The sequence below is a fragment of the Paramacrobiotus metropolitanus genome, unplaced genomic scaffold (assembly GCF_019649055.1).
Source record: "Paramacrobiotus metropolitanus isolate TYO unplaced genomic scaffold, Prichtersi_v1.0 Parri_scaffold0000020, whole genome shotgun sequence".
Classification (NCBI taxonomy): Eukaryota; Metazoa; Tardigrada; class Eutardigrada; order Parachela; family Macrobiotidae; genus Paramacrobiotus; species Paramacrobiotus metropolitanus.
Window position 1 is genome coordinate 887,518 of NW_026570240.1, and position 22,224 is coordinate 909,741.

General features: G+C 42.1%; 5 protein-coding genes across 7 annotated transcripts; 3 read left to right on the top strand and 2 right to left on the bottom strand.

Moving 5' to 3' along the window:
* Positions 1-1,130: 1,130 nt before the first annotated feature.
* On the bottom strand, positions 1,131-3,871 carry LOC129586172 (DNA-directed RNA polymerase II subunit RPB3-like). The gene is made up of 5 exons (XM_055479225.1): positions 3,281-3,871; positions 3,049-3,220; positions 2,795-2,978; positions 2,042-2,210; positions 1,131-1,689 (listed from the first exon to the last, which is right to left on the bottom strand). The coding sequence occupies exons 1-5, from the start codon at positions 3,364-3,366 to the stop codon at positions 1,470-1,472; spliced, it is 831 nt and encodes a 276-aa protein (XP_055335200.1). The 5' UTR covers positions 3,367-3,871; the 3' UTR covers positions 1,131-1,469.
* Positions 3,872-4,035: 164 nt separating this feature from the next.
* LOC129586173 (bis(5'-nucleosyl)-tetraphosphatase [asymmetrical]-like) lies at positions 4,036-5,168 on the top strand. The gene is made up of 2 exons (XM_055479226.1): positions 4,036-4,274; positions 4,507-5,168. The coding sequence occupies exons 1-2, from the start codon at positions 4,145-4,147 to the stop codon at positions 4,836-4,838; spliced, it is 462 nt and encodes a 153-aa protein (XP_055335201.1). The 5' UTR covers positions 4,036-4,144; the 3' UTR covers positions 4,839-5,168.
* Positions 5,169-5,509: 341 nt separating this feature from the next.
* On the top strand, positions 5,510-7,100 carry LOC129586382 (fer3-like protein). Its single transcript, XM_055479590.1, has 3 exons — positions 5,510-5,969; positions 6,148-6,352; positions 6,921-7,100. Exons 1-3 carry the CDS (start codon positions 5,849-5,851, stop codon positions 7,003-7,005), a joined length of 411 nt encoding a protein of 136 aa, XP_055335565.1. The 5' UTR covers positions 5,510-5,848; the 3' UTR covers positions 7,006-7,100.
* Positions 7,101-8,449: 1,349 nt separating this feature from the next.
* Positions 8,450-20,199, bottom strand: LOC129586223 (uncharacterized). 3 transcript variants are annotated; one of them, XM_055479302.1, is made up of 4 exons: positions 19,576-20,199; positions 10,106-10,575; positions 9,061-10,018; positions 8,450-8,935 (listed from the first exon to the last, which is right to left on the bottom strand). In XM_055479302.1, the coding sequence occupies exons 2-4, from the start codon at positions 10,571-10,573 to the stop codon at positions 8,925-8,927; spliced, it is 1,437 nt and encodes a 478-aa protein (XP_055335277.1). In that variant the 5' UTR covers positions 10,574-10,575; positions 19,576-20,199; the 3' UTR covers positions 8,450-8,924. The 3 variants fall into 3 exon arrangements, with proteins under 3 accessions (XP_055335277.1, XP_055335276.1, XP_055335275.1); XM_055479301.1 differs by having other exon boundaries at positions 9,025-10,018; XM_055479300.1 differs by having other exon boundaries at positions 8,450-10,018.
* A 289-nt stretch (positions 20,200-20,488) lies between these two features.
* Positions 20,489-22,205, top strand: LOC129586354 (uncharacterized). The gene is made up of 5 exons (XM_055479537.1): positions 20,489-20,758; positions 21,004-21,122; positions 21,197-21,517; positions 21,621-21,994; positions 22,061-22,205. The coding sequence occupies exons 1-5, from the start codon at positions 20,701-20,703 to the stop codon at positions 22,203-22,205; spliced, it is 1,017 nt and encodes a 338-aa protein (XP_055335512.1). The 5' UTR covers positions 20,489-20,700.
* The last annotated feature ends 19 nt before the right edge of the window (positions 22,206-22,224 follow it).

The window sequence follows — 22,224 nt, forward strand, 5'->3', positions numbered from 1 at the left end:
CTAATAACACCACTGCCGCATTGACATCCCATTAATTCATCCCTTTCGGCTTCCCATAATAATATATACTAAGGCACACCGTATTTGTTCGGCTCTCAATGTATTGTACGCGGTGAATACTTCTGTGCTGCAGCCGAATACAATTTGTAAGTTTCATAGCAAAACTTTTTGGTTTTCAGTTTTTTTTTGTAAAAGCAATACGTTATAAAATAATATGTCCGTTCTTGTAGCAAGCACCGCACTATCCCTTGTCAAAAAGTACTTTTTTAACTGCATAAAATGGCTTTGTCTGTCACAAAGTGTATCCACGACAAGATGATCAGGGCAGCCGATTTGCAATAAGGTCTAATGATAAGCAGTGCACATATTATGTATCCGCACAAACCTGAAGTCACGCATTTGTATTCTATATAGATATTCGTAAAGCCAACGTAGTATTAAAGAAGTATCCACTATTGTAGGAACGGCGTTGGCTGAATTAATAGAAGTATACTTTCTTATTATGATACTCATTACTCACCAAAAACTCAAAACAGCTGCTGGGCTGCTTTTTAAGACATAGAATTTTATATGGATATCTTACCATTAGTGCACAGTGCAATTCCACACAAAACTTGTAAGTAAAATATTTCGATGCTATCAATCCTAAACCCTAAATGTAAGTACTTACTCTGTACTGTGCAGTTGTTTACATGACGCTGTGACATATGAATGTCCAGCGTAACGCTTTAGTACTTCGGTATGTAATGGACCGGACAATGGACATCCTTTCTATATTCTGTAAATTAAAACGCGGAGCGTTTGTACGTATGTGTAAACTGTACTATACACACGATAATTCACCGATCCGTTGTCTTATTCCAGTGCCCGTGCAATGAGGGTGCAGCCACGCGCTGAACAGTTATGGGTTCTGGATCGATGCTGGATTTGCACAGACAGTACAACTTTCGATTTTCCTGTTTAGCCTGAATCGCTATCCAGGGTAACTCACCAACTGTATGTTTCCCTGAAGTAGCATTGTGGGACTGGCCCAACTCAAAGGACGATTTCTCAGCAACACCGCATGTGTCGCGTGCTGTCGCATCAGCAGATCACGTTTTCCTGCCAGTGCACAAATCGCTCAGTTGATATGATGGAATGAATATTATCAGCTTATTCAATGATCATTTCCCAAAATAAAACAATATACACAGAGAAAATTGCTTTCCTTCCCAAAATAAACTGCTTAACAAAGCAATGGTCAATTCAGTACTTATTCACATTAAACGAAGCATTAAGCGCATTATAACTGCGCTGCAGGCACCCAGCAGCCGCAATGAAACATTAACGCTCGCCACATTAACACAGCGGAAAACACTCGCAGTAATTCCAATACTACCTTCAACCGTACAAATATAGAATCCTAAAAATATCTGCCAGATCCCCGAATCGTCGAAAAAATGAAGCATTCCGATAAGCAAATATCGTATCTAACCAATGGTTAATGCTTCGTTTTGGACTTCAGTCATCAGAGCGCTCTGGACATTGATCAATTTCTCTTTCAGAACTCGAATGCCCGAGAGAATAATGTTTTCAGGAGCCAACGCTCCTGTGCTCTCCACAGTGAAATAGAAGCGGTCGGCAATACCTTTCGGATTGAATGGAGCCTGATGCTCGAATTCGCCAAGTTTGGAATATTCGCTTCGCGGCCTATAATTAAATAAACAGTACTGCGGTACATACTTCGAATGCATTCCTCGAAAAAGATGAACTCCTGCCTTTAATTGGATAAAGGCAGAGTGAACAGAATCAATTAGAATGTTCAAACTTGTTCCCGCTAATTTTGATCACCCGTTGCGCCAAGTTGTTCTGGTTAGGCTAACGTACCCAGAGTAAAAATAATCTAATCAAAACCGCTTTTACCATCCGCAAACCTGCATCATAACGTTAAAAGTCACTGTATTACAGTTTCCTGCGTTCTTTCGTGAACTTAACAAGTGCAGACAATCGTACCGGAACTGCGTAGTGCGTAAACAAGGAATGTTTCCACAGTTTAACTTACCATTCTTCTGGTTTCGGATACCAAGTGTGGCGCAATTCATTATCCGGATCGTATTCGAATGCTACTCCACAAGTAGGAATCCATTTGGCATGCTCTTTTCCAATTCCCTTCTTGGCATAAGCAGTGAAATTCACTTCCTGCCCTTTGCGTAATTTGACGATCTTAATATCTGCAAGACCGTTTTTATCAGCAGAAAAAAATTTGAATTTTCATTTGTCAATAGTCATCACACACATTAGTGATTTTCAAGTGAATCATGTTTCAGTACAAGTCGTCTTGCAGTCGATTTATACCTCTTGAAGTACTTCGCTTTATAAGTGCGAGATGAAATCAAATGCATGTGTATGTACGTTACCCTTACCCCTATCTGGAATAATGTGATATGTAACTTTGTAAAAAGCAGAAACGAAAACACATCGTTATTCGGGCCGTCAGCTCGTTAATGGAGGACGAACAGTGAATAATAACATAAACATTTCAAAACACTGAAACAATGCAGTCAAGAAACGTTTTAGCTCGGCATAAGTACAGCAAGAAACGTTTTGGAGATTACCAGAAACCACGCTTTTGTTAGCGCGGTTGAACAGTGCACGCCAGACGGCAAAACGTTCCTTATCTTATATTTTTACAGCTTAAAATTCTCCAGTTTTTACTCGTTATGTGAAAGTAGGAAAACGTCCAGAAATTATTTGTGTAAATCATATATCTGTCTGGCATAACTAACTTACGAGGAAGTAAATTTTGAGTACTTACGATCATTTTCACGTCCTTCTTCATCCATATCATTTCTCATCTTTTGCGACACAGGAACCACATCCGTACCATCGTTTTCGACCCGCATATCGGCCGACGTCACGTCATAATTTTCATCCGAGCATTTAACCGAGCAAGCTATCTTGACGGAACAATTACTGCAGAAGGAATCGCAAGAGCAGTCCTACGACAAGTAATTTCTAAGTGATCGACGCCACCGGATCAAACCAACTGTTCTCCGAGCATAGCCTTACTCGCGTCGCCACCATTTTGTCCACAGCGTTATCACAGTAGAAAGGGACCATTCCCAAACGATGTGCCAGAAATTCATCGTGAAGGACCGAAGTGTTAGCGTCAAATTGCACGTAATCAATGGCCAATGTGGGCACTTCAGCGATGAAGACGCGACGCAGTGAGTTCGCCGTGCTACGACGGTTTAAATGTTCTAATTATATCGACACACGGACCGAGTACTACGCAACGTACCTTAAGGACGTGTTTTCGATGATAAACTTGACAACTTCTTCATCCAGCTCTGTCACCGATACACGAGGCTGGTTTGCGTACGGCATGATGATACAGCGGATATTCCGTAATCAGCTTCCAAAAGATTAGCGACGTATACAGATATAATCTCAAGAAGCGTGAGAAACCATATCACGCCATGGGCATGCAGTTTGGTGTAATAGTAGTTTTGAATTGAGAAAAGTCCTATATTTCCAATTCAGAATTTACAGAAGTGACAAAATTTATGAAGAAACAAAATTAATTAAGCTTGCGGCCTGCCAATTAAAGGACTCAAAATGGCTGGAAAAGAAAAAAATCTTACATATACTGTGATATACAGCCGGAAGTCTCGGGACTCTGCAAGTCGCAGATAGTACGTAAATTCCATACGGAAAGAGGTTGGCTGCCTTCTGACTCCTGGCTTCACAGTCCGACTTCTACTGCCGAAGCCCACATTTTGGTTTCGAAAGATTTTTTACTGTTATATAGATATTACTATAATTAGTAAGAGACTAGACGAAGTGTATTATGTGTTAAAATGATGAACTGCGTAATTTGCTGTTAACCTATGTTAATGTGAATAACCCAATAAAAGACTCACTATAATTATAAACTAGCGGTGGTTGTTAACTTGTTAACCACATTATTGCACGAGCGCGAGCGCTAATACCACTGGGAAATGGTATTGGGAATGTGGACTTGGAAAAGTGTTACGTACGCTCTTCGTGGCGTCAGACAAATTTATGCTCTTGACGATCAGTTAATTGCAGCACCTCGCGCTTCGCGCTCGGTGCAAATAAGCTTATTTTCTGTATTACAGTAATAAATTAGGTTTTCTCTTTAATGGCGACCCAAATCAACAAATCTATGCGAGCTGCTGGGCTAATAGTTTATCGATGGAACGGACACGCACCGATTGAGTTTTTGTTGTTGCAGACGTCGTACGGAAGGCACCACTGGACTCCTCCGAAAGGTGCGGAAGTGAACTAACATGAACTACTCGTAATAACTCTTATTAGGCAATGCCGCAATAGCCATCGAAATACAATAAAGTGCAAATGCGGGCTTGATAGTTCTTTCTATAACAAGCCGTGCGTAACTCTTTATTGATTTGATTATAGACTTATGGTGTACAGAAATTATCGTGTATGTATATAAAATGTTAATTAATTTTATATACGGATACACATACATACACTTTATAGGGTTCGTGGATGGAAATGAAGATGCATTAGCCACTGCCATTCGAGAAACAAAAGAAGAAGCTGGCCTTAACGAGGCGCATTATCAAATTGAGGACCGGTTCCACAAAACATTACACTATTTCGATCCGTCCAAAAAGCAAGATAAACAGGTTGATTACTGGTTAGCCCGACTGCGGTGCGTTGAGCAGCCTGTTGTGTTGTCGGCGGAGCATCAGGATTTTAAATGGCTGCAGCTGGACGAAGCTTGCAAACTGGGAGGATATGCCGATATGTCCAGATTGTTACGCGAAGCCCACGAGTTTCTTTCTGACCGGAATTCCAGGGATTTATGATTTGCTCAAATTGAATGACTTTCCATATATTGTGTACTCTGTGTATGTACAAGTATAACAAGTGGTTTCAGCACTTTTAATTAATATTATTATTACCGGGATCAAGGTTGTTTGTGAATTTGTGGAGTAGTTAGCGGTGATTTTGAATCAGATGTTTGAATTCTGTCGGGTTCGAGGGCTTGGAAATAGAACTGCACTTGAACATTTGCGCTTACTGCTTATTGCCAGTTGATCTGTTAGTAACAGTGTGTTACTACCACTGACCATTCGCTTCTCCATCACACTAATAATTATGCGACAGTTGCGAACTTGCGATTTCATTGCTTGTTTTTCCGAAACACGCACTTAATACAAATATTACCATATCCGTACGCAGTATGCTACATGTGTGAACGCATTAAGTGAGATTATTAAGAAATTACCATTTTATGACAATCAAATTCGTATTAAGGCCCGCGCAGTGTACAACTACAACAATAATAGCGCTACAACTCCTACCTAGAGTAGATCAGAAGGGTAGAAGTGCACTATTTAGCATTCGCAAATCCCCAGCTGTATTTGTAAAACATTAATATATTTTTACTTGTGGCGCTGAATGGTGCACACTGCACAATTCGATGTCGGTGGAATTTTCGCGCTTCTGGTTGCACCTAACAGAGAACCTATGGTGCTTTAGCATGTTTTTGGATCAACTGGTTGGTTTACTAAATGCTTCGTTTTCGCTACAAGATGGCAGCCGTATTTTAAAGATTACAAAAATGTCGCGCAACAATGACACAAGCCAAGACACAAGCTACGAGGTCTCTATTTCCACATGATAGTGCAATATCGCGAGCAAAAGCATCATGGCGCAAAGTCTTTTGAAAATCGTGGCAACGCTTTGAAATCGCGCCTCAACACATTCAACCTGGATGTTGCTTTATTTCTGACCCCTCACGAAAAGGTGGAGACCGCAGACGATTGAGTGGTCGATCGTGACCTTAACAAAACTTCCTGCAATCGCCAAATTTATGTCTTGTAAGTGGAACGATCATCCGGTTAGTAATAAGGATAATTTCCAAGTGGTGAGCCAAAGGCCACAAAGTGCGCTGGGGCCAACTCTGACCTTAAACGCCATCGGATTGCCAGAAAGTAAGTAATTTAAAAGCTACTATAGATATAATTTGAGTACCGCCTTGAGTGCATGTAACCGCGCAGCGTTAAACGTTAGTTGCCGTGATTAGTGATGGTTAGTGATTAGCATCATTAGCTGTCGGTGAGCATACCTAATTCAGCGATAAAAAATAGCGGATCATGCAACATTCTGTAGCGCACTCATGGCTGGAAAAAGTTTGTGCGGAAAAGTCCACTACGACTGCGGAAAAGGTCAAAAAACCAGTCCCTAAGCGGAAACGAATAAATAATGCTTCGCAAAGAATGGCGGCTAATTACCGAGAACGAAAGCGAATGGTGAACCTGAATGCAGCGTTTTCGCGACTGCAGCATCACTTACCTGTGAAATACACAGGCAAAAGGTACCCTAGGGTAGCTACTGTAGTCCGGTAGTGTACAATACATTGTACAATACAATGAACATATTACAGTATGCAAATTGCAAACATACACTTTACATGTGCTTTGAATACCGGGATCTGAGCTTGTTCGATTTACAATTTAATATTTGCGGTCATTCCGCGTTCTCCTACGGTATCGATGTGATTTTTTGTTAGCGCTGCATATACCGTATTTATCGAATTAGAAGCCCAGGGTTACAAATATTACAAATGACCCACGGGGTGGGCTCCAATTACGGGCATGGGCTTGTATTTAGGGGGGGGGGCTTCAATTTTTCAAACCAGCTTTTTGGCATTTTTTAATATGGGGTTTACGGTATTTACTTAAGCCCATGGGCCTCTATTTCGGGGGGGGGGGCTTATAACTTTCAAACGACCTTAGGGGTGGGCTCTAATTACGGGGGGGGGGGCTTGTATTTTGGGGGGGGCTTCAAATTCGATAATTACGGTACATACTTGCAGCAAAGAAGTTTGAAATCAGCTTAGAAGTGTACATGATTGTTTGCAGCTTCCACTTTCCTACTTGCAGGTTATCCCGAATTCAAACTCTCAGGTTAGCCATTTCTTACATCTTTCTGCTGACCCAACAGACAGAGCTAATGAAGAAACATTAGCTCGGCATCTCGGCGCGGAATTCGAATTCAAAAGTATGCTGGAATAACATTTGCTTCAAATTTTTAGTTGCCGGATAGTTAACCAAATTATGCAACACGATTAAAATGATTTTATTTCCAATTTGCGTGACGATTCGATTTAATTTGCCGGAGCAAGCTGTAATAAATATGCAAATGGTACGCTTAGGGCTGTTGACTTTATCAAGTGCAACAGGCCAACAGCTTGAGTCGCATTAGACGATTAGTTAATATATTATGGAGACAGGTAATTTTGCAAATGTTGCAAAGCAAGCCATCTATATGGGGGCACGGAATTAACAACAATTAAGATCCACTGGAAGTCAGGGACTGAAGTTTCAACTTCCTACAAAATGTGACTAGCTACGAGAGCCGCATGTGTCGGGATTGTGCAACCGTTTACCCTTTGGACCACATGAGTATTGTACTATTGTACTATACTTGTGCTGAACAACAGATTCAAAATCTTTTTGTAAAATTATCCAGATTACGGCACCGTTTAAACGTTGAAGCTCCTAGCATATCACACTGATTCCCAGTTTCACACACATATACGAAAATAATAAAATCGAGCTGATTCCGATTCTGTAATCAGAAAAAATACTGTACCTGATAAATAGAAGAAACGTTATAGTGGTTAATCGTCTCGAAAATTACCATAACCCGCCTCTTCACTCTATAATCTGTAAAATTACACGGCATGCAGAAAACCTATTCGAAATACAGGAAGTCTAAAGATGACCCATATTTTAACGGTAACGGGCCACAACTAACGGTAAGCTACTGTATATGCCAGCCGCCCAGGATGGCATACATACCGCGGTTGAGTGACTGCCTTGTGATAGCCATGCCACGGGGCAGGCTAGGAAGAAGAACGATTTTCTATGAAGATCTACGGGAGAAACACCGCTCAACTTCCGTTACGCTTTTATTAGTCAAAACCAGTAATCATAAGAAATTCCAGAGTTGTGCGATCATAACCTCTCGACTAAAGTTATCTGCCAAAACATCCAGCGGATCAGAACTTCAAAGCTCAGTGTTATCGCAACAGTGTAATGCTGATCGTATGTGTACTGCTCGTACCTGTCTTGACTATCGAGCCAAGTGCTGAACACAGTTAATGCGGTGCAACAGGTAATGATAAGACGTACGTGTAATGCTAATCAGTACTGCATATGCACGGGAGATGGTGACGTACTAGCGTCATCCCTAACATGCCACTGGTGGGGATCCGAGGTCCTCCGAGGCTATTGCGACGGCCAAACTGGGAATTAACCAGGCGCCTTGCTATGCCTTTTTCCAGTGCATGTGCTGCAGTTTACGCTAGCTATACCGGGTCTGCCGCGGAGCTAGTCCGTATTGCGTCAAAATTTGTATTGCTTTCATGATTATTGCTATACAATCGTTAATGCGGAAAATTTCGACACTGCGTCTGAAAAATTTTACTGCTTCAAAATCCAATGTTACACTGTCGCTCACACAACTTACCAGTCACTGATCGGCTGTTTAATGAAAATAAAATGAAATCATGAGTTAAGCTCAATAAACTGAAGAAATATCCATCGAGATCTGTTAGTACTTTGGTTAAACAGGAACACAAAAATTATCAAAAATCCATTCCACCGTTAAATGTCCACTCATTTCGACACCGCCTATGAGGCTGCGTGTCAATTCGCGATCCACATCCGGACTGCGCCTATGAGGCTGCCAGTCTACCATCCATCGAAGAGAAATGCTGACAAATCAAGTCTATTGCGGAATTCAAAAGAAATATTGCTTACAGAAAAATATTGCTAATTTACAAAATAAATATTGCTTAGTAATTCAGTACATGCTATTCAAACTACTGCTCTTTTCCCGAATGCTCCATAGTTTCTGCGGAGAAATTCAACTGCGCCACACTATCCGCCACCTGTTCAGAAACAACTGCACTTAATTTACTGTTATCATGCGAATTGCCATTGATATTGCTATTACTACTGCTCTGATCATCTGATTTACTCGAGTCTTCGACTTCGTCCATTGCGGCATTCTCACCTGCCGGGACGATACCTTGCAACTGTGCAGCGTTTCCTTGCGGGTTCAAGTTGAACACTGGCTGGTGCTGCGGCTGATGTTGTGCGACTTGCTGCTGTTGTCCGCCTTGCGGCTCGTACTTATCCTTCAACTTCTGCAGCTGAGTGAGGACGTTTTCTACGGCATCATGCGGATTTGCTACCAACTGCTCAACTGGCTTTCCAGCAACTTTCTCTAAACCAATTTCCATTGCATGACGAATGCGGTCAATCTTGTCTTGCACATTCAACGTAGGACCCAGATTCACTATTGCTTCGTGAAAGAAAGCGCTGTCTTCATGCGGAGCGTCGGCCAACTGCTTATGACATCCGTGATGTCCCAGCAATGCACCAAAATACAGACGGACATAATTCACCATAATCTGCTGCTTACGGCGGTCCATGCTGCGGAAATCTTGCTCTTCCTTCATCATAACTAACATCTCATCGGTGAATATTGCTACACGACCGGCGTACAACAGGTTTGCACCGTTCGCATCCGGACTGACGAAGTTGAACAAATACGGGATCATGCTTTTACGCGGATGGTACACAAGCTGACTCAATGCTTCAATATCGATAGTCAGAATGCTGTGTTCGAAATTCTCAGGATGTAATGCTGAGGGCATGCCATTGCTGCGAAGATAACCGTACCGGATATCGCGTTCTTCCTTCTTCGGGCGATCATCACGGTAGTTATACTTTTCTGCTTGCATCTCTTCCAGTAAACCGGAATTCGCCAAAAAGCGGTCCAGTGTGCTCATCGTACGGGTTAACATGCCTTTCATCAGTTTACGCTGCTCATGCTTGTCAAAACCCAAAGTCAACAGAATGCGGTCGGCGCGCTCATCTGCAGCAGGCAAATTAGGCATACGAGTGCTGTACTGGCGTGGCTGTGCTGCCGGTGCATCGGCTCGGCGCTGCTGCGGATTCTGAGGCACCTGCAGATATTGCTTGTTATTTTTAATAGCATGCTTGGGTTTAATTAATAAAGTGCGGTCATTGCGAGGTTTATTAATGATGGTTACCGTTGAGCGATCAGGAAAGTGGCGTGCTCCAAACGGCTGACGGCCAACGGTATTCCACTGCTGTTGAGCTACTGCGGCTGGCATTGCTACGGCAGACTGATCATGCTGGACGGGAGGCTGCTCTTCAGCGTTCAACTGCTGGCGTGCTTGCGACATGAGCTGGTGATGCTGCTGCTCCTGCGCTTTCATCTCGTCCCATGTCGGTACATGCTGTGCCTTGCTCCAGCCATCCTTCGTACTGCGGAAATGATCGACTGCGACACGAATTTGTTCGTAGTAGTCACGGTTGACGACGACATGCTCCCAGTGGGCGCGCAACAAAAGACACTGGAATGCCTGGTAATTTCCCAGCAGTGCTTCCAGGTGCAGCATAAAGACGCGCTGCTGTACGTTCGGCGCCTGCTTGAGAATGCACGTCACACACAGGCGTCCTGTGCGGGCACAGTTCGGACACTGCTGGTCTGCCATAACTACAGAAAACAATTGCGTTAATGCTTGGTATTGTTGAGTTTAACATGCTGTACTTTCATCTACTCGCAACTGCAATTTATTGCAAATTAATTAAAGGTAAATTTACTGCTTATTTTCAATAGAAGTATGGGACATTAAAATTATTCGTAAGCACGATAAGTGCTACGGTTTACATGCAGAGACTTTATGTACTCGTAGATACGAGTACAATCAGAATTTAATGCTTGATAACAAAACAACTACTCTGTACCATGATAGCCATTGACTGCTTAATGCAATTCGAGTACTGCTTACATACTACTGCGGAAACAGTGGTTTTCGGCGGGATGTACCACGTAACATGCGGTTAACAATTTCCTGATTTTCTTTACTAAACGCGTCTGCAAGTTCACGTGCGCGTAAATCAGCTATTGTTTGCTTTGGGCGTACTACTGCGGTAGTTTTCGGAATTACTTTCTTAACTATTGCGGGTTTATTAATTTTATTGCTGTTGTCGTTATCGGAATGCTCAGTACTGTAATTACTATCAGTATCTGACTGTTCCTTCTCGTTAACAACATTATTGCTATCAGAAGTAACTACAGTACTATTGCGCTCTTTCTCAACAGGTTGTTGGCCACTATTGCGCACATCGTTATTATCCACTAATTTATCAATATCAGCTGGCAAAGATTCTGCTTTTTTCAGTACGTTAGTAGGTACTGACTGCTTATTGCGTTTAATTTTCACTCTCAATGACTTGTTTTCTGCTGATGTACTAGGTACATTATTATTGCTATCACTGCTTTTATCAGTATTGCTGTAATTAAGCATTTCCGATGGCTTAAAAACAATCTTTTCGCCAGATTGTTTGCCACGATAAGGTTTCATGCGCTGGTATGCTACTTCCTGGACATTGCTCAAATCAGATAGTAATTTAATTATTGCTGTATTTGGACGAGGAATATCCTCAATCACATAAGGACCATCATAACGGCTACGTACGATTATACTGCTCTGCTGATGCTTCGTAACCTTGCTGAATATAAATACGGGCAATTTCATGCGCTCGATCTAATTTCCATTTTAAACGATCTAAATAATCTTCTACAGAGGCGTAATCTTCAGGAAGATTAGTCTTCGTAATGGTATCAATGGGCAACGTTTGCTCCCTACCATAAAGCATGTAAAAAGGCGAATGCTTCGTAGTTTTATGTACTGTCCGATTATATGCTGCAACAACGAAAGGAAGAAACTCATCCCAGCGATCCTGGGTGCCTTTCTGCGCATACATGGATAAGCTATCTGCTATCCACTGCATTTGTCTCTCTACGAGACCTCGACCGATGCTGTGGTATGCGGTACCAAAATGGTGCTTTATCTTTGTCAACTTTGCCACTGCTTCTATTATTTGATTCATAAAGTGCGATCCTCTATCAGAATTAAGTACTTGCGGAGCACCATACGGTAAAATCACATCATAAATGAGAAATTGTGCTACTGTTATTGCTTTTTCATCTGGTACTGCTTTCGCTATTACAAATTTAGTGAGTTCATCTATTGCTACAATAATGCATTTATTTTATTTTTCGACTGCTTTAACGGACCTTTAATGTCGATTTGCATGCGGTAAAACGGTTCACCAACGGGAACATGCAAAAGTTTACCTGGTTGCGGCTTACGTTGCGATTTCCTCAACTGGCAGTCCAAACAACTGCTTACATATTTATCGATGTCACTGACCATATTGTCCCAGTAGAAGCGTGCGCTTATCTGATTGTACGTCCTTTGTCTGCCTAGATGGCCAGACGCCGGCACGTCATGATTAATGCGGATGTAATCATTTACCATATGTCTTGGTACGACGAACTTTCGCACGTACTTATCATTTGCTACTGCAATGCGATACAGAACACCATTCCACAACTGGTAATGCTGCGGTTTTGCAACTATTGCTCCAGATTCCTCTTTTTCTTTTAATGAGTTAATTTCTTTTACGATATGCGGATCACGCAATTGCTCGGTTCTTAAGAACTTAAAATTATTTTCGACATCTTCACCTTCAAGCTCAGTTTCAGCCGTCCCTTCCGGGTGGGTAATGCTAACCATACGAATGTCACGAGTGCTAAAATAATCATCCCAGTCATCTTCGGGGATGGCTGGGTCAACAGGATTTCTGCTTAATGCGTCTGCGTTATCGCACATTTTACCTGGGCGATATTTAATGGTAATATCTAAACTACCCAGCTCTAATGCCCAACGCGTCAAACGACCGTTTAAACCTTGCTTGTGTGATGCAGATCTCAAAAGATTTGCTAATGCTTGATGATCTGTCTGCACCGTAAACGGCGCATGATCAATGTACGGCTTAAACTTACGAACTGCGTAAATAACAGCTAAACATTCTAGCTCAGTTATTGCGTAGTTTTTTCAGCTGCATGCAGTAATCGGCTTGCATAGGCGATCGGATGATCGTTTTGATGCAATATTGCTCCTATGCCAGTATAACTGGCGTCACATTCTATTGTTATCGGCTTCGTATAATCAAACTTGGCAAGTACAGGTGCATTGCTCAATGCATTTTTAATATCAACAAATTCTAATGCATGCTTTTCATTCCAGTCTCTTTTCACATCGGCATCTTTTGCCAACAATGCGTACAAATCCTTAGTTTTATGCGCATATTGCTTAATAAATTTTCTATAGTAATTTGCCAATCCGAGGAAAGATCGTAATTCTTTCTCAGTAGTAGGCTGCTTAAATTGTTCTATTGCTTTAATTTTATTTGGATCTGTAGTTATTCCATGTTTGGAGACGATATGACCCAAGAAATGCAACTCAGGCTTAGCGATATGACACTTGCTCGGTTTTACAGTAAAACCTGCTTCTTCTAGACATTTAAATAATGCTTGAATTTTTAGTTTAGCTTCAGCCAATGTTTTGGCTGGGACGATTATGTCGTCTAAATATGCAAAAATATTTAAATGCCTTAATTTAATCAATGCCTTGTCAATGGCAGCCTGGAATGTGGCTGGTCCATTGCAAACACCAAACGGCATGCGGGTAAATTCCCACAAGCCATCTTGCGTAACAAATGCTGTCTTTTCAATGCTATCTTCTGCCATCGGATTTGCCAAAATCGACTGGCAATCAAACGTAAAATAAATGCTGTAACCTGCGACATTGCTTAGTACCTCATCTGGATTAGGAAGAGGATAATTATTCTTTTTAGTGACATTATTCAGTTTGATATAATTCACGCAAAAGCGCGTACCAATGCTGCCGTCTGCATTACGCTTACTCGCAAGCACAACAGGAAAACTCCAGTCGCTACTGCTTGGTCGGATAATTCCATTAATAGCATATCATTGACATGCTGCTGTATGAGTTGACGACCTCGCCAACTCGTACGATGAGGCTGGCTTTTTATCGGACGGGCATCGCCCGTATCGATGTGATGCTTTACCGACGTATCTACCGTATTAAACATGCGGCTTTTTGTAGGAAAAACATTTCCGTACTGCAGAAATAGTTCTTCCCATTCTTTGCGTTCATCGGGCGTTAAGCCTTCATAGAAATTCATTTGCGATATTGCTTCCTTAATTTCTTGTACCTCTTCAGGAGTACGCTCCTTAATGCTAGTTGCCAATACCAACGGACCTTCGGCCTCTTCGTACGTCTCTATAATGCCGATAAAAGTGCCTTTTTTAATAATGCGCTTCTGATTGCTGTAATTAGCAATCTGTACGTCGAATGCTCTATTCTCTGGTTTAACTAGTCCTTCTATCGGTACTAATCTTGCTTTAGAATATAATGCTGGATTAGCTGAGAACATGAATAATTCAGTCTTTAATTCTTGACCGTATTTCGGCTTAGCGCCAACAGATGTCCAAGTTACTTCTTTAGCGGGTAAAATGAACGAATCTGATGCATACACGTTTACTGCTCTAATGCGAAATTTTTCTTTAATTTCAGGTTCTTCTATTGCTATAATGTTATTAATAAATGCTTCAGTATCTGCACTACTGTTATCCACTGCTACCGTAATATCATCAGTACTCGTACATTTCTCTAGTGGTTCACTACTGCTGACATTATTGTGGTTAATTGCTTCGTTATTATCTGTACTCGTACACTGCTCGTTATTTGCATCGTACGGATGAGTTTTAAAAACAATAGTTTCGCTAACTTCTTTCTTAGCACGATTTTTCTTCGTAATTGGCCATTCGTACGGCTGCAAAATTAACGGCTTATCCAACGGCAGTGCGCCCTTTTTAGGCTTTGCTTTAACAATAATTTTGCGTGATTTTACAGCAGATGCTGGGCTACTGTGGTCATAGACTTTAACCTGCGTAGTCCCTTTAAAACTAACTTGCTTTCTCATATTCATTTTAGGGCGCACTGACCTTACTTGCGGGGTGCTAAAAAATTTGGCTCGGCATCAAATGCTTTAAACAACTGCTTTCGGAAAACTAAACCTGGTTGTCGCCAAAATTGCTTTATAGGAGTTTTAAGTATTTCCGGCATTGCAATATGTAATGCTTTTAACGAGGATTTTAGTTCTCGACGCCGTTGTACTGTATGGTAATACAGATCGGTAAACAGTTCATCATGCTCTCTGCTGAGACGATTAAACTCTTCAATTTCATATTGCGAATAACCATGCTTTTCATACTTCTGCTTTAATTTATGCAGCTTCATAATGCTGTGGCTATAATCACGCAATATAACATGCATTTCGCTTCCAATTTTCGCATTGACGATATGCTAATAAATGCTGCAACATTCTATCATCAAGCTCACGTATAACATTACCATTGCGTTTAGTTACAGTATGCTAGATACAGTATTTACTGCTTTATTTTGTTGCTGGTTTACTGGTACAACAATTTTATTGCTATTAATGTTCTTACACTGTACTTGTGGCGGTGCCACTGGTACAGGGAAGATTTTACTTCATGCTGCTCAAGCAAATGTGCGGAATATTTATTTATCGCCGATATAAATGCTCGTACTTTTACTTTCCTTTCAACTGCTGCATTTCCATGCTTTTCTTTGAGAGTTACATATTTCTGGGAATGTTGACAAGTACCTTCGATTTCCCTTTAGAAGGTTACTGTTTACGTCAACCCTAGTACTGGCCAATACTACGGGTTTAGAAAAGGTCTTAGGCGCGCGCAATACCGCAGCTTTTTCCTGGACCAGTGCCACTGGTTCGGGGAAAGCTGATACATTTCCTACAGAGGCAGTGATCAGCTGCTTTGACCGGTCGCCAGCAACCGGCTGCAGGAAGTTGATACGGACTAGTTTGTTCTCTTCGACTGTGTACGCTGCTTGTTTAAGGAAATCCTGTCCCAGAATTAGTAATATTTTATCCGATGTTGGTTTTACATACATGCTGTGCAAAATTCTTTGCTGTCCTATTGTTACATATTGCTGACAATAATGAGTCACGGTGAAGTAACGGCTACCACCGACTCCACAGATATGTAGTGCTTTATTTAACGGTAAAGTACGTAATTTGTTTTCAGCACAGAATGCTTGTGATATCAGGACGTTTCCGCCCCTGTATCAATTAATGCTTTGACTTGCATATTGCTGATTTTAACATTATGAAACAACATCCTTTCATGCTTTGGTTCAGAAACTACAGTGCCAACTTGCTGCACAGAAGCGTGTACCAAAGTACATTGCTGTGGAATATATACTGTATATCCTTGTACATTCACATGCTGTTTATCTGGCGGTTTACGTGGTTTGGGCTTGGCAGTGCCAGGACCTGCCGCCCTTACTCGTTTAAAGACTCACTGCATTCACTGCTAACGCTACTGCTGTCACTGCTGTCTGAACTGTCTGGTTCGTTATCCGGCATAAATGCTGCAAATGCATTCTGCTGGGATACAGGCGGAGGTCCCTCGGGCATCCGGAATACCGGCGCCCGTGGGTTCCTCGACCAATGCCGTTACCACCTTGCCTCAATACAGGCGATGTACTGCGTGAGCTGGCCGGCGACGAGGAGCCGGACCTTTCTGCTCTCCTAGCCTGGAATGCCTCAAACTGCCTGCGTGTTCGTTGTTCACCGCTAGGCCAATGGTACTTCCTATAATTAGGGTTCTGATGTTGTGGAAGGTCTTTCCACCAACAGTTCTCTGTTATGTGGCCTTCCACTACACAATGCGTACAATACGGTATACCAGGGCGCGGTGTGGTACGCACATTGCGAGGGCCCTGCTGCGGACCGGCACGCGACTGCTGTTGTGGTGCCGGTTGATTATTGCTCACAGTTGCCGGCTGCGCAGCTGCCTGCGCATACGACAGCTTGCTGTTTGCTGCTGGATTTACTCGATTACTGCTTCTAAACTGCTGTCTATTAAATTTATTTGCCGGGTTAAACGGCTTCTGCTGTACAATATTGCCGGAAGTAGACTGCTGCAGTACATTTACCGAGTACTCATCTGTACTGTATCTACTGGGCATCATTGATTCTAGGTACCTGGCCTCGCTTAGAAATTCAGCGGGCGTACGTGGCTTGCGCAGAACAATATCATCCTTTAATGCTTTAAACGTGCGTAACCCTTGGATGAGGTAATTCACGAAATGCTCCGGCGGACCGGCAAAACCTGCCCGGTCGCGCAAGGTACACATTGCTTGATAGTATGCATCAATGCTTTCCTTATTTTTATCAAATGTTCTCGTAGCTAATTTATTTAATGCGTTAATTGCTTTATCGCGATCGCCAAAGCGCTCCACAAATGCTTTTTTCCATTCGTCGAAGCTGGTCGGTGCATCCACCGCGACAGATGCAGAACCGTACCACTGCTTCGCATCTTTCTCTAATGCATTGCTGAATTCAATAATTTTAGTTGCGTCATCCCAACCGTACGTTAATGCGGTCTTATCCAGTTGAACAAGGAACGATTCCACATCGTCCTTGTTACCGCTAAATTTGCCTTTAAAGTGTACTGCGGGCTTTACTGCCTGTAATGCGGTAATTAATTTCTGCGTAATATCATCTTGCTGAGATTCGGCTGCTCTCCGTACAACCGGTGCAGCTTCAACATCATCATCACTGATGTCAACTACTGCTGATTTATGCTGCTTATTAATGACACATTTATGCTTTAATAATTCTGCGATACGATCCTGTGCTTCAGCATGTTCTTTATGCAAATCTTCATACAACTTTTCGTATTGCTCTCCATGTGCTTTATACATCTGCGAGGAATTTACTGTGGCCGTTAATTCTTCTGAGATTTTTAGACGCTCAGCCTGTTCATGCTTATATTTATCCTTATATTTATTCAACTGATCAGCCATTTTAGTAATAGCCTCTGCTTGCGGTATGCTTTTATTATGCTCTTCTGCTTCTGCACGGAGCTTAATAATTTCATGCTTCCAAGAATTTAGTACTTGGAACTGCCGATCAATTTCTGCTTTATACCTTGTTTCAGTTGCTTCATGCGCTTCAATAACTTGTTCATATTGCTTCTTCTCTTCTGACCATGCCTTGCAGACATCATTTGCATGCTTACTTTCTTCTCTACGACGAAAAATTTCATCATGTGCTTTCAGTAATTTTGCTTTTAATTTTTCATTATGCTCAGTTAATTCCTTATAGCGATTACTCGTATCTACCAAATCTTGCTGTGTCTTATGCAATAATGCTTGAATTTCATCGTAATGCTGCTGCGTATTTTCCGGTAAAAGTTCTTTAGGAGAACTATGCATCGGAGAATGAAATGCTGGATTACTGGACAGACTCTCCTCAGATGGAGATCTGTTGACCGATAAATTGAGCGGAATATCCGACTCATTGCTAGAAGGTTCAATATGCTCATTATTATCACCGTTATCAACAGGTAACTGCTTCGACAATGCTTGTTGACTTTTATCAATATACGTCAGTTCATGCTCGTCACCAAATGCAATTTCTTGATCGCGATCAGAAATTGATATTAATTCTGAATCATGAGTGATATTGCTAGCGATAGACTGATACGAAACCTGCGAGGCTGATGATGCTGACCTTTCCGGTAATTTTTTCGGCATTAGCACTAAGTGCGCTAAGTGCCGATGTAGATGCTGGTGATCTTTGCAGTTTACTGCTACGCGCAAATGCTGCCGCTCCTGAATTTTGAATGGCAGCATCAGCTAATAATGCAAACGCTGACTGCGGATTATGCGCACGAGCATGCGCACGAGTATTCACATTATGTTTTACTGCTGCTGTTTTGCTGGATACTGCTTTACTTTTCTGAGTTTTCTTCCGACTGCTTCTTCTTGCTGCTTTTGTGCACCAGGTTTATTAACGACCTGGGCCGGTTTGAAAATGCGACTTCCGACAGCATTAAGCAAGTCTCTCACAGGAGACCGCTTCTCTTCCATGCTGCCTACAGATTTTCACAATACTGCTTTAATTACAGATATATCGCTTTATTGAAATTATGCACCGACAAATCAATCAGTAATGCAGGGCGCGTGCAGCTACATGCTGCACGCGTTACGTAACTTGTTTACAGTTTCAATGCAAGGCGTGCTAGGCACGTGCTTATCACGATTTAAAATCTTCAGCTGGCACAATGGATTGTGCCAGTCTGAATGACCTGCTATGCGGAAATGCTGTGCCTGGGCTGTTCACGCAGCAACAGGTTGACACTCGAGATAAATGACGCACTGCCGTTCAACGTCTGGGTCAGACGTTGCTCGTTGAATGCGGAAATTCAAAACAAATTCTGGCTTTTAAAGGTCAAAATAATGCAAAAATTAATGTTTCAATGCTAAAATACAGTATGTAAAAACTGTATTTTAATCCTGAAATATGCTGTGTCTAAATGTGTGAAATGCTGTACAAAAGATAAACTGCTGTGTATTTTGTCAAATGCGAGATTAATGCTGTGTACAATGCTGTTGTCCCTTACTTCTAGTTAATTTTCAAAACGAAAACCAAAAAGAAAAGGAAAACTGCAGTTGTAAGGTGAAAGTTTTCAAAAAACAGTTAACCAGCCTTGCTGGCAACTCACTGCTTCGACGATTCACAATCCTTGCTGCACGGAGTTTCGGGAACCGTGTCTCACCGCAACAACACCCCACGTCCAAACTGCACGGGTTTCGCGCACCGTGGCTCACCGCCCGTAGTCCACGAAAACCAAAACACTGCAAAATGAAAGTTCACGACGATACTGCTTTGGAGAATCAGCGTCCACCACACCAACTTCCGACAAAGATGAGATATTGCTTCCAATATGAAATTATGCTCAGATTTGGCGGATCTTAGTATCTGCTACCATGATAGCCATGCCACGGGGCAGGCTAGGAAGAAGAACGATTTTCTATGAAGATCTACGGGAGAAACACCGCTCAACTTCCGTTACGCTTTTATTAGTCAAAACCAGTAATCATAAGAAATTCCAGAGTTGTGCGATCATAACCTCTCGACTAAAGTTATCTGCCAAAACATCCAGCGGATCAGAACTTCAAAGCTCAGTGTTATCGCAACAGTGTAATGCTGATCGTATGTGTACTGCTCGTACCTGTCTTGACTATCGAGCCAAGTGCTGAACACAGTTAATGCGGTGCAACAGGTAATGATAAGACGTACGTGTAATGCTAATCAGTACTGCATATGCACGGGAGATGGTGACGTACTAGCGTCATCCCTAACACTTGGTTGGGACGTGTACAAACATACTACCAGTGCACCACATCATGATTGCGCAATAAAATTCTTGACGGTGGAGCTGTTCACGGTAGCTTGTATCAACGCAGCGCACAACATACAGTAGCAGCGTTGTGTGTGCTGCAGTGCTGATAAGTGATTAGTCACTAGTGAGAATGGTTACTATATTAGTTTTTCTGTTTCTTATGAATCTTATGATGTATGAGTGTCGTTTTGATTACTTGGGCTAATTACCTCTTCTGTACATTTTATTTCTATCGCATTATAACAGTTACAGAGTATTCTACAATTTCTGGAGTGGAAATGTGGGCAGGTACTGATTGATCTTGTGTTCTTATTTGCCTGTGAGAAGCAGCGAAAGTGCGAGGAGCCTCTCTTTGACCAACGTAAACTGCACCGTTCACGATCTCACCCGTGCAGCTGCGATCCCGAGTATAGCCCAGCGCACCCTGCTATCCGATCAGTGGTCATGGAGGCCGTAGAGGTCGGCGATCTGACGAAACTGCTCAGCGAAACGGACACCCTCGGTAAGCAATGAGATCTACGAACCTTGCTTTAAAGTTATTCAATTGAATTATCGTTCCCCCTTTGAACGGCGGGAATCTCGATGGTCGTTGCAGAAATGATTAAAAAAATCCAAATTAATTAGGAACGCTCCCTCCAGAGTCCGGAGTCCAGAGAGTCTATCGCCAGATATAATTATAAAAGAGCCACATATAATTATAGAAGAGCTTTACCGTTTACGTAGATTCATTTTTGTTTTGTATTTTAGGAGTGAAAATGCAGCAAGACCGCTGCGCTGTATGCTTCGAAGTTGCATCCGGTTTGAGTTGCGGAGTGTTGACGTGCGTACCTTGCAAACTTTTCTTTCTAGCCAACTGGAAAAAAACGGTGCGTGGCAGAATAGATGTTTCATATCATTCTCTCGATAAAATACACCGTTCGTTATCGTTTAATTATTTTAGACTTTAGAATGTAAAAAAAGCGGTCGGTGTGCGGTCGAAAATGTTTCCCGCAAGACGTGCAGCAAATGTCGTTTGGAAAAATGTCGTGCAGTCGGCATGGATATTAGGAAATCCTCAAAGCATCCAGACCGCGCCCGGTTGGAAGCGGAGCTTTTAGAACTTCGCAACCACAGAACTCCTAATCCTTTCGCAAAGAAAGCTGTCAGAGCCGTTGTTCGAAACGCCCAAAGTGTGGATGACTTGGAAAAATTACTCGTTGCGGTGAAGAAGGAAAATTTTGAGGAAACTGAATGTGTGCCGTTCGCGCATAAAGTTATCAAGGTATCTGTTTATCATTTTAAAAATGAATAGATTAGAACTTTGCGTGGTTGAATACTACTGAATTTGTTTTTTCAGTAAATTGTTAATGCTGTTTTACATTTAGGTTAACGAAAACGAAGTCTTGAGTCATGTTCTGACCGCACGGATATTTCGATGGAATCGCGTAACAGCAAACAACGTCTCTTCTTCACACAAGTGCACGGTGGATACCGGTTCCGTTTGCATTAATCCTTACCATTATCGTAAAGCTGAAATGGCGGATCCGGTTGGGAGCGTCTGCGTTGTGACGGGTTGCAGCAATTACACAAAAAAAAATCCCAGCCCGGGATTTTTCCGTTTGCCGGACAGAACTACAGACGAAGAGCGCTATTTGCAGTTTTTCTCCCTGTGTGCTCGTCAAGATTTGGATAAGACGGGATTCACCAAACACCACCGCATTTGTGGAAAGCATTTTCTTGAGTCTGATTTTAATACAATGTAAAATTAATTGCAAAATTAAAGAAACAACTTCTATGCCGGCTGCTGACATATATTTTTTTGCAGAGGAAAACGGCGGATGCTTAAGAAAACGGCGATGCCAACACAGTTTATGCCTAAGCCAATCAATATCGCTCCTTTGAGAAGAGATGTTGTCCGTTTGAGCTTTGAAGAAACCGAGGCAAAGAAAAGCTGGGATTTTGGAAGTTAATGTCTTCTGATAAATACCA